Raw genomic sequence first — 12940 nt, forward strand, 5'->3', positions numbered from 1 at the left:
GACTAACGATTCTAGATTAGCAATTCTAGATTAGCGATTCTAGACTAGTGATTTTAGACTAGCGATTCTAAGCTAGCGATTCTAGATTAGCGATTCTAAGCTAGCGATTCTAGACTAGCGATTCTAGACTAGCGATTGTAAGCTAGCGATTATAGACTAGCGATTCTATAAGCTAGCGATTCTAAACTAACGATTCTAGACTGGCGATCCCAGATTAGCGATTTTAGATTAGCGATTCTAAGATTCGCTGTCTGAGCAATTATGACAGGGCATTGTTTCGCAACGACCTGCAGCAAATAGATTGGGAAACCATCCTTAACTCTTACGCTGATAATCCTGATAAGATGGCTACCACTTTTCAGGAGATTTTTGAGTCGGTTTAAGATATCCATGCACCCCTGAAGAAAAGGAAGTTAGGCAATACCTCTACTCCCTGGATCACCCCAGACATCAGGAACTAATGAAAGAGAGGGACGTAGCTAAAAAAGCGGTGAAAGCATCTCCTGAAAGATGGAACACATACAAGCACCTCCGTAATAAGGTGACGCATAAAATTCGAGCCGCAATACAATCACATTATCTTGATCTAATCGAAGAAAATAAGGGAAATCCTAAAAGAATGTGGCAGGTTATTAATAAGGTGTTAGACAGAGCAACCCTTCAACAGAAATTTCGAGCTTAGATGTTGAAGGAAAAACAATTACAAAAGAAAAAGATATAGCTGAAGCACTAAATCATCACTTTACCTCACATCATAGAATCATCACATCATAGGACCGTAACTTGCTATCAAGTTAGAGTCTAGGCCTGATGACGATTCTCTCAAGCAAATCAATGTTCGGCAAAACAAAATGATATTTCTACATATCGATGAAACATATGTGCTAAATGCCATCAAATAATTTGAAAATAGTAAGGCACCGGGCCCGGACAAGATCTCCTCTACGCTAATTAAAGATGCCGCAGACTTCATTTGGAAACCACTAACCATGATTTTCAGCTCTTCATTAAAGTATGGTGCTTTCCCAGATATCTGGAAATTTGTAAAAGTCACATCGATTTTTAAATCAGGCTCAAAAAGGGATGGAAACAATTATAGACCTATATTTGTCATCTCAGTTTTCTCTCGGCTGTTGGAAAGAATAGTTCATGATCAGCTTGCTAAATATCTCATAGCGAACAAAGTATTGACCCCAAATCAATCTGCTTTTCGAAAACTGTATTCTACTATAACATCCTTAATAAATGGTACTGACTATTGGTATGAGAACATGGACAAAAAACAGCTCAACTTGGCCACATTTCTGGATTTGAAAAAGGCATTTGATACCATAGATCATGCAATACTGATGAAAAAGTTAAATGCACTCGGTATGAGGGGAATCTCGGGAGCATGGTTCACATCCTTCTTAAGTAATAGAAAACAATTCTGCTCAGTTAATGGACAACAGTCGGGGGCTAGATTGGTAGCATGTGGCATACCTCAAGGATCATGCTTGGGATCACTCCTGTTTATCAACTTCCTAAATGATTTTGAAAAGTGCTTAGAATTCTCTAAGGCTAGCATGTATGCAGATGACACACATCTACACTGCCAGGACAAAAGTATTGCAACACCTGCGAAGTCGGTTAATGGCGGATCACGCAATAACTTTTGTTTTTGTCTGATTAAGCTATTGTTTAATCAGCCAATGGCACGCAAAAAAATTGCAAATTCAATGAAGCGTTAATTCAAATATTCCATTTTCATTTTTCAAAATTTTAAATCAGCAATGCAAGTAACTTTTAAATAAACAGACATTTTGTGGAGGTGCTTTTAGCTCTGATAAGTACGAAAAATTGCTTTGGAATTGATGCACAAAATTTGTTAATGAAATGCCCTGGGATTCTGTTTCATTCTCAACAAACTCTCTAAGTCAGTTTTTGTTTGGACCTTAAAGAATCTTGTGGATTTCAAATCAGATCATTTTCATTGGCAACAAGAAATTTTTGCTTATTTTAAGGTTAAGTCTTTGTGATGGCCGAGGAAGGACATAGAGTTTGCAGATTTTCAGGTAAATTTGAGTAAAAATGGCCTTGTAAGTGGGATGTGTTGCTTTTTATGACAAAAACTGCCTTCCTCATATTCCTAGCATTGATTTGATTCCACCAAAGAAACTGTTTTGCATTATTTTGACACGTTTCACTGCATTAACTCGCACGTCGCTAGTTTATGATTTACTAATTTATATGGGCCTAACTGTACCCAAAACAATTACCCAAGGTGAAATGGAAAATTTCGGGGCTAAAGAAGTCGGGAATATTGACTTAATTTGTTGTTTCCTGATCTTTCACTATTTTGCTTTCATTTTCTGAGAAAAATTTTAAAATCTTTAGAAGTAAAAGACCAGTTACACGAAGTTTTATCACAACTACTAACTCCTTATCCTCTCGATATTTTGATTTTACCACAGCAGATATATTTTCTTATAACTGTAAGATTTCTTAGGTTAATATTGTAATTCTGGGTATTTCGAAATCTTCGATAAATTTCAAAGAATTTGACTACTGGTTTAGCCTTATTATTTTCTCTTTTAAGGGGAATATTTCAGCGTAAAGATATTAGTTTACAAAACTTCAATTTTTTTGGATGCCATTTTCAATTGGGTGTTGCAATACTTTTGTCCTGGTAGTGTAGTAACATTGAGGATCTACTTACAAATGCCCACAAAGAATTAACAAATATCTCGGAATGGATGCGGATATACAAACTAAGCGCAAACCCGAAAAAAATTGAATAAATGATTATTGGCCATCCACGGAGGACAAATAAAGTTGAAATCTCAGAACCACTGCACCTAAATGATTCAGAAATAAAGCGAGTTGCAAAGTCCAAATCATTAGGGGTTATGGTGGACGAAGGGCTAAACTGGGATGACCAATTCAGCAAAGTGAAAGAAAAGATTAATGGCGGTCTGAAGTCGCTAAAAAAACTGAAAAATCTTATTTCACAATCCCAGCTCGACCATGTATACCGTGCACTTATCGAAAGCCATCTGAGATACGCTAATGTTATTTGGGGAAGTCTTCCTTAATCAAAATTGAATACACTCCAATGTCTGCAGGACAGAGCACGCTCGATTATTGATAAGGCCAGACTAAAAGACAACTGATCTCATACCTGGCTTACCGTTGAGCAACTAACAAAGTTCGATCGATCAGTTATGACATACAAAATAATCAGCAGACAATGTCCCGAAAGCCTTTGGGATAAATATCATCATAGGACCCAGCACTCCAACTACCGAACAAAGAATTGCCGAGACCTACAAATCCCAAGAAATAACCTTGAATACGTCAAGAAAGGGTTTTCATTATTCGGCTCTGAAAGCCTGGAACGATATTTCAATCAATATCAGAGAGCTCTCTATACTACAGTAAATTCAAAAAGCAATTGAAAAGTTATTATTCGAGCTGAACGCAACAAACAACACGACTCCCTGGAAGAGCAGCTGATATAAGATAGATTATTGTGCATAATTTAGCTTCAACTGTATATAAATTATATTAATGTAACTATTTATTTTCTGATTTGGTATTTAGTTGTAAGCTGAAGGGATTATTGTGTATAAAGAATATAAAATGAAAATGAAAATGAAAATTAATTCTAGACTATCGATTCTAGACTAGCGATTCTAGACTAGCGATTCTAGATTAGCGATTCTAGATTAGCGATTCTAGATTAGCGATTCTAGAGTAGCGATTCTAGATTAGCGATTCTAGATTAGCGATTCTAGGCTGCCGATTCTAGACTAGCGATTCTAAGCTAGCGATTGTACGCTAGCGATTATAATGATAATAATAGTCAATTTATTTACAGTAGGCGGTTATAATACAGTTATCTATGTACAATTTATGTACAAGCTAATTTAGGCCTACTTTCCAAAAATTTAGAATAAAAAGCAATTGAGGATGAATAATTTATAATTACATATATAAAACAATTAGTTAAATAATAAAAGAAATTAAATTGAAGATTTGAAAAAGACCTTTATAAATTTTACAATGCGTCTATAGTTAAAAGATGTTTTAAAATTTTCACACCAAGACAACTATTTTTTTATATTCTAGTCAAGGAATGCAACCTGAGCTACGTAGCATCTACATAATTTGCGACAACATTCTTCTCCTTTCCATTTTTTTATCCGAGTTTCAAACTGGGCAAGATTTGATCATTCTTTTATTTCTGTGGACAACTTATGCCATAGTTTCCCCCTAGATATGAAATGGTTTCTATCCATCATCCTTTCGCACCATCCTCAAATTCTGCGGTACCAAAAACATATTTGGATATTTAGCTGCATTAGCTTTAGAGTATGGAGGAATTGGATTTTTGGAATCACTACGCATTGTGCAAAACTATGAATAGCAAGTGAAATGACTGTTCTTCGGTGACACTGACATTGCCAATTAAAACTAAGAGCATGCTTTGCTGTTACCTTTCTCAGCTCTTTCTATAACATGCCATTTTCTTAATTCTACTGCAGTCTGGCATTGTTTCTAACACGTGCCGGGTCATGGATTCTACGTCTGCCATGCAAAGTAGAGGGAGTGTTTGATGTTTCATCTCCAGGCTACGCATTTTATAATCGATTGCTTTCAACATTGACCACTACAAGTTTGGAAGATTGTTTTGAAAATTGCAGAGTTAGTGACAAATGTAAATCTGTAAATTTCAAAAAATCTGGTGAAGGTAACTACGAGCTGGATAATCAAACAATGGAGAATACTAACCCGGTGGATTTCAAGAACAAAGATGGCTAGACCTATTATGCTACAAATTACAACAAGAAAAATGTATGTTTATGAAAGTAAAACGATTCATCAAACTGTTGAGACAAGACTTAAATTTTCATATCGGTTGTAAAAATCCGAGTTTTTCTTTTAACTTTTAGCATTTGAGAAGTAATCGTGAGTAAGTGTGAGAAGGAAGAACCGCAGGATAGGCTGTCCGCCGGATTCTGTGAATCTTGCAATGAGATTTTAAAACGAAAGGTATACAGGAACAAAGCAATACGACGACGAGAATCCAATGTCACGAAATAAATTTTCAAAATAAATTAAATTTAAGAGTATACTAATATTTCGCCCCGGCATACAGGGCTATACACCTTACCCTTCCCATTTCTCCAAGCGCTTCGTTCCCAGATCCATGACAAACCATGTCTATCCCCACCCGCTCAATTCAGGTGCCTCCATAGATTCTACAATACTAAAGAGATTTGGCATTGAAAAAGCAAAATTGCAGCAACTACCAGAAGACACATAATGCTTATAGAAGAGTATTACAATACTAAAAACCACAACATAACAGTAACAAAGATCTTGATTCAGGAAATCTCTTTGAATTTTGTTCATTATGAAAAGTTTTGAGTTTTGTTCATAATCCAGTTAGTTTGATAGGCGACACCCAAATTTTCGAAAATGTTGAAGTGATAACAAACCCTTAGAATAGACCCTGGAGGGAAGGTACCCAATCGCAGCTCACGGGTGTTTCCCTATGTTCCTACATGTGACCCTCCATAACTTCAGAAATTAATTCTAAATATTTTTATCAAGCGATTGATTTCATTTCTTTTAGTGAGTAATATATCATTAAACAAGCCAGCAGCTCTATCGACACAGTTTGATACAAGATCACCCGCAGACAACGCAGTGGATGGTAGCTTAGTAGGGATACACGAAACCTGTGCCATTACAAAATACCTGAGTTCACCTAGTCCTTGGTTTCGCGTTGATCTTCAACAGACACTTCCTGTTCGATCGGTTGCTTTGCAAAACAGAGATAGCCCTGACTACTGGAATCGAATGAACCCATTTGATGTTCGCGTCGGCATGAGTCTGGAGAATGATGGTAGAGTGAATCCTAAATGCGTCAACGGTGCCAGGTTTACCCAGATAAACCAATATCTCCGTTTGGAATGTCCTTCAGTAATGTATGGCCGGCAGGGGCGTAACTTGGCCAATAGGTTTGGGGGGGGGGTGAAAAGGGTTTCTGCCCTGCAAAACTGACTGGTGCCCTGCAGACCTCGTAGCAACGGTTTGTCTATAGGTTACTAGTGAAAGCTTTACCAGTGTACACTGGTCTTTACCAAGGACAAACTTCTAAGCAATAAAAACAAACTTGAAACTTCATTGCCTGTGAAATATCTATTTCTCTTCGTGAGCGTAATTTTTTTTATATTCACTTCATTTAATGTTGGTTTGCAAAATACTAGCTAATAAACAGCTAATGGGGGGGGGGGATACATGATGCAGACAGCGCAACGAAATTTAGCTCAGGGGGACTAAGAATCAAGTTTAGTGAGGTAGGAGGACCCACCATGGTTGGGTCCGACGTGAAGAAAATTTTGAAATTATACCTTCTAAAAGGGCTAAAAAGCATCTTTCAGACAAAAATTTAGCAAAATACTATTGTGCTAAAAGAACTGATTGTTTATTGAAAATATTATTGTTTATTGGAAAAAATAGGGAGGGTGAATATCATGCTAAAACTCTAGTGTTAAACGTTGGGGAAGGAAAGAAACGGCAACCTTTCGTCTCAGATTGCACGTAGTTGTGAATGACAGAGGAAGATGTTGTTTTGATTTGAGGAATTTTTTTTCCTGAACAGAAATGTGCAGTTTCTTGTATCGAGAAGGACATGTCTACACATAAAAAATTAAAACATTGCAATGATACAGAAAATGATTTACTGAATTAATGCAAATGAAAGAAAAATGATAAAAAGATACGTGAAAAAGTTAGCAATTAGATGAAACAAATTCGGTATCTTAACGATTTATTATGTTTTTTAGTTCATGCACTGTTAAAAAGTAATAGAAAAAATGATAAAAAATTCTTATCTTGATCAAAGTGAGGGCCTTCAGCCCCCTATTCCCCCCAGTGACGCCGTGCCTGTCACGAAAATAATTTAGAACTTAAATTAATTTGCATCGACTCAATTTTGCCCTCATAAACATATGCATCCATCATTGCATCCATTGGCTATGACTTTCGGTAAGAAATGCTTTCGCCTTGCAAATAACGGAGCTTTTATTTACATACCTGTTCCGTTCTCTAAAATACAATGTCAGGAAGGGGGGTTTATAAAAAATACGATACTTCCATTTAAAAATTCCTAAACGGCCCTTTACGAACTGCAGAGGTGGCATTTCTGCGTGGCAATAAAGCTCTTCTTGGCGCCCTGCGAAATCTTCGATTGCCCTGCGAAATCGACTATTTTTTGGATTGGGGGGTGTCACACCCCCCCACACCCCTCCCCCCGGTATTTTCGCCCCTGATGGCCGGTACGTCATTGTGTTGGCTGAGTCTTCAGACATAATGGAGCTTTGCGAATCAGAAGTTTATTCATAGACGTAGGAACTGGACGCAGATGAGGCACAAGAGGCACAGGGAACGCAGGGGGCACATAGGGGCAAAGGGGGCACAGGGGACACAGGGGATATTTGTAATTAATCAGACGTACTAAATTTTTGCCTAAAAATGGTACAAAGTTTTTAAAGTTTGCAAAAATATGACTTCAATAAATACTCTGAAATGTGTCTGAAGCTAAACTAAAGGGTGCTTTTGCAAAAAAATTAATACTTGCTTCTCTCGCTGGAGTCCACATCTTTCTGTTTTGTCCTGGGGCCAAGGACTTCTCGCCGGCTCTGCTCACAACTAAGCCTGGAAATATATATATATCAGTGTAGAGACGCCAACCTGTCTAGCACTTTGTAGAAAGTTTACTAGGGTGCCCCTTAAAACCTGTGCCCTCCCCCACTTTAACCCTATCCAGACTAGGAGTGGTACAAAGTTCCCCCCAGTTGGTTTTTCTTTCATAACTTCACGAGATTCAAAGCAATACCCTTCAGACCTCCAGACTTTTAGTTTTAACCTGTTTGACACATGTTCATATAAAAAGATAAATTTTTTGTTGTTGATCAAGGGGCTATGTAGGGACGTTTTCAAAGCTAGTCAAGTAAAAAAAAGTTTAATCTGCCACAGATTCGCAACAAAAGTAGATACATTGATGAAAATTAGTATCAAGGCATTAATTTGTGCCCTTTTCATTATTCTGACCAGAAAAAATAAATTCAACATCGATTTCAATGGTTTTTATGATGCGCATGCGCATACATTTGTTGACATATGTCTAGGTGTTAATTTAATAAAACTACAAGTTGATGGTATGAGCCGAGGCAGTTTAGATTAATCTGTCTGCTGAGACATTAAAAATGAACTTAAACATGACATTTAGTTATATCGATCATTTAGTTATATAGAAAGAACTACAGCCAAATACAAAATATGTTGAATGCTTTTGTTGGAACTTTAATTATTTTGAGAAATAACATTGAAATTGTGTCATTCGTCTTGTTTCTGTTAGATAATGCATTAAGTTTGCTTATTTAAAAATCTCGATGCTTTGGAATTCGTGAATTTTGTAAGATTTTCTAAAATCTTTTAAATTTTTGCTTCATCAAATTTTTAAATTTTGAACTTATGGTGACGTTATTCTTAAACCTCGTGACTTAAAAATGAAACAATAGTACTAAAATGTGGAGAATAGATAAGAGTACCATCCAAACAAAGTTTATTGTCCTAGCTAGAGGGACAAAGAAATTACGGAATCTCCCCAAAGTCTCCCCAAAGTTTCAAAAAGCCTAGTATGGATAGGGTTAATAATCCTTTACGTTTTCAATTTTTCATGAAAACAATTGTTAGATTTTGTACACACTCATATATTGTTAAAAGTAATATATTGATTATAACTCTAAGCTTGTAAACAATTTACCATTGTTGAACAATTTCTTCCTCTCTTGCATGTGGAGGTTTGTCTTAAAGGGGGATCTATTTATGTAAGATGTTGGCTACTGGGTTTTCTCTACCTCAATAAAAGTTTGTAAAATCTTGTCACCGTCAAATAAAATTTGCAACAACGCTTTATTTGCCAAATTTTGATTTCAACAAGCAGGGTCCCACTTACCACAAAGGCTATTGGGCAACAAGATAGATGTTTCTTCTGTTAAAAAAGGTTGCTTTCTGTAATAATACTATTAATAGCATTTTTATCAAATGTTATAGAAATCGAGATTTGCACTTCAGAAAAAGGATTAAAATTTTCCACGTAAAAGTCATTACAAGCATATAGAACACCTAAGCTTCACGTGGCATTACAATTAACAGTTTTATCTTAACATGTCATTGCAGCAACCATTTCGTATCGTTCCATATGATCATTTGTGATAAAAAAAGGTCGTATTCCAACATTATCATGCTATGCGTTGATCAAGAAAATTTTGGATTTATCTTGTAAATCCCTGATAAACAATGCAACCTGTGATAGTGGACACTTCTGTCAAATGGCCACCTCCAGACCTGGGCCAGTGGAGAAAGTCCCTACCAAATTTATGGTCAAACTCTCAAAAAATACCCGCTCAGCAGCACCTCTAAACAAATATAAACCTGCCAATGTGCCCAATCCCTAATTTTACTCCCATTGACGGTCAAGCAGGAAGAGGCAATTAGAAAATATGCATTTCTTTAAAACATCATTAATTTTTCAAATTTTGGCAAGGCCTTCAACTTGTAAGTGTCTTGTTGATTGCTAATCATTAAGGTTTCTTGCACTTTTTTAAAACTTACTCTCAATGGAAAAATTCCTTTTTTTACTCCTTCTCCTCTTCTCCGACCAGCTATTTTTGATGAAAAGAAAAACCTCCACATAACGGTCAACTCTGAAACAATAACCACTAAGCTTGGCGCAATGCTGGCGCAATCCTTATGGACCTCTCGAAAGCCTTCGATTGTATTCAACATGACCTCCTTATAGCAAAACTAGATGCCTACGGATTCAGTCATGAAGCACTGTGTCTTGTTAACAGCTAGTTGGAAAATAGGCATCAGAGAGTTAAGATTAATGGAACATTCAGTACCTACAAACAACTTTTCCTTGGTGTTCCGCAAAGATCAGTTCTTGGTCCCCTCTTCTTTAACATCTACATAGTTAAATTTCTACATAATGCATCCATTGATGTAAAACAAAGTCACAAGATAAAAGAAGAAATTGTTCTCACTGATCAGATACTTGCATAGCCTTGTTTGGTCTCTTGAAACTCGGATGGCTAAAGTGGTAGTGAGGATTGTCATTGGCGAAACGCAAATGAAATAGAGGCTGCTAACAACAATGAAATGTTGACAGATCCGTTTGTGCGAGGCCATTTTCCTTTCTTGTGCAATGTTGCTACTGATTTCAAAATGAGATTGTTTCAAATGCTGTACGCAAATTGTATATAGGCAAATCATGCTTATAAGCGGTGAAATGAATGATAGGTATTGCAGAGAGTTTAGGACGTAAACATAGAGCAAAACGTTCCCTACTGTAAATGTTGCCTGTGCTACTGTGAAAGTCATCGTAAGCAAAAATGAAGTGAGAACGGTAGAAATCCTCGCTCTGAAAGTAATTCTTCGAAACGGCATTGGCTTTTTTATTGCCCTAGAGAGAAAATCATGTTTAAAGTGATCTGCAAAGGAAAGTTTTATTACGCCATCATGTCAAAAGGATTACTCTCTTTCTTGCCAAGTACTATAATACAGTCTCTAATAGAATAATAGTGTCTCTAATAGACGGCCACCATCCGTGTATCAATTTCAGAAGAATTTGCCCTGCCCCCCCCCCTTTCGTTGCTTATTAGCACCCCACCTTCTGTTAAATTTTACCAGTCAAGTCAATTTATTCTCATTATTTGTTGTTTTTGATAGTTTTTTGTAAAATCTTAACCGTTCAAAGGAAACAGATGATTTTTTACTTGGAAGTGAAAAGCTGTAAATTAGATTTATCTTTGTACGATTGCCATTTTCTCTAAAACTATGCAAGAAACTGAACCAAATTTTGACAGTATAATCTAAAAGGTACTTTGATTTCAAAGAAGGATTGCCGACATGAACACTCCCTTCTATTAACACCCCCTTCTATTAAAAACTGATCGACATGAACACTCCCTTCTATTAACACCCCCTTCTATTAAAAGCTGATCGACATGAACACTCCCTTCTATTAACACCCCCTTCTATTAAAAGCTGATCGACATGAACACTCCCTTCTATTAACACCCCCTTCTATTAAAAGCTGATCGACATGAACACTCCCTTCTATTAACACCCCCTTCTATTAAAAGCTGATCGACATGAACATTCCTTTCTATTAACACCCCCTTCTATTAAAAACTGATTGACATGAACACTCCCTTCTATTAGCAGCCCACTTCTATTGAAAACTGATCGACATGAACACTCCCTTCTATTAGCAGCCCCCTTCTATTAAAAACTGATCGACATGAACACTCCCTTCTATTAACACCCCCTTCTATTAAAAACTGATCGACATGAACACTCCCTTCTATTAACACCCCCTTCTATTAAAAGCTGATCGACATGAACACTCCCTTCTATTAACACCCCCTTCTATTAAAAGCTGATCGACATGAACATTTCTTTCTATTAACACCCCCTTCTATTTAAAACTGATTGACATGAACACTCCCTTCTATTAGCAGCCCCCTTCTATTGAAAACTGATCGACATGAACACTCCCTTCTATTAGCAGCCCCCTTCTATTAGAGACACTAGAGTAATATTTGTGAAGTTTATTTTAACGTAGAAATAGACCTTAATTGATCACGTGACAAATTGCAGGTTATAGACCGTTGGATTCCTACTTCAACGACATATGTATTGAAAGCTTTCGATACAATTGATCACAAGATTCCACTGAGAAAAACTCAAAAACCATTGGGGGAGGATTGAGATGGCTCAGTCTCTATCTAGCAAGTGGGAGAAAATTTTGTAGAGTTAACTGCAAAATATCTAGTGGAGTTCCTCAGGAATCCTATCCTGGGCCCATTCTTTTCTTGGTCCACATTATTCAACTACGAAATGCTGATAGCATTCAGTGTCACAATGTAGGCCGTTGATACTATTATCAATTTTCGATCTAATTTTTTTTCTGACATCAATGATAAGGGTGACTTAGCTGCGTTAAAATAGTGGCTACAAGGAATCAAGCTATCACGATTAAAGAGTCTTTAAGACTAATGCGTACTTAATTTTTCTTTCTGTACTGATGAACCTTGATATTGAGCTAAGCTGGTCTACAGCCGACTTAACACTCTTCTACATCTCTGACTTACAGTCCGCCAAGACTTCAGCACTGCTTTGCGTTGCGGTTCTTGGTGACATTGCATAAAGTACTTCCTTTTCTATCATTAAATGTTTCTGAAACTGAAGGAATTAGAATTGAAAGCCGAGATAACTTTAGAAAAAGGCTTCACCTAATTCAATTTAATCAAGTTTCAAAATAAGAACCATTTTATTAAAATGTCATGGACACCAAGCATCTAGGAGTTTGAGTAGATCTACAATTGGAGTGGTCCTCTTGACTGCCTTCAGTGACATCTAAGCTTTCCAGTCATATTACGGTACTCTCAATGGTACATGCCTACATTGAGGAAGTTGTAGATCTTAAAACTCATAAAATGGTTCTCAATGACGAGGCGCTGTATTGTATGAGTCAGGGGCGGATCTAGAAATTATTCTGACTGTCGCACACAAGGGTGTGGTCGGAAATATCATTCTTGACCACACCCATAGTTTTTAAGGATATTCGCCCCCTTCTCATTTGAGCAATCGACACGCACATTAAATTGGCTTTATTTAGAACGTTGTCAAACTGTTGTTTATTCCTTATCTGAGTTTTCAATTGATACTACAGAATCATTTGTGTTGTTTTTTAGCCAAGCGTAAAGCAAGAAACAACTTGAAATTCTTAAACGTATTGACACGGTTTTCCTTTTATAATCAGGCAAACATTCGAGTCGTCTTTCTCGATTTGTTTATGGTATACGATGACAAACCAGGC

General features: G+C 36.8%; 1 protein-coding gene across 3 annotated transcripts in view; it reads left to right on the forward strand.

Annotated features, from left to right (window-relative positions):
* LOC135694423 (protein lev-9) overlaps positions 1–6199 on the forward strand; it is an 89019-nt gene extending 82820 nt beyond the window's left edge. For all 3 annotated transcript variants that reach the window (XM_089109840.1, XM_089109839.1, XM_065213164.2), the window contains one exon: positions 5621–6199. In XM_089109840.1, the coding sequence (XP_088965966.1) occupies positions 5621–6051 (431 nt within the window). In that variant the 3' untranslated portion in view covers positions 6052–6199. The remainder of the gene's footprint in view (positions 1–5620) is intronic.
* Positions 6200–12940: the final 6741 nt, after the last annotated feature.

Source organism: Rhopilema esculentum, chromosome 8 (assembly GCF_057945365.1).
Source record: "Rhopilema esculentum isolate cy_ngs chromosome 8, ASM5794536v1, whole genome shotgun sequence".
Classification (NCBI taxonomy): Eukaryota; Metazoa; Cnidaria; class Scyphozoa; order Rhizostomeae; family Rhizostomatidae; genus Rhopilema; species Rhopilema esculentum.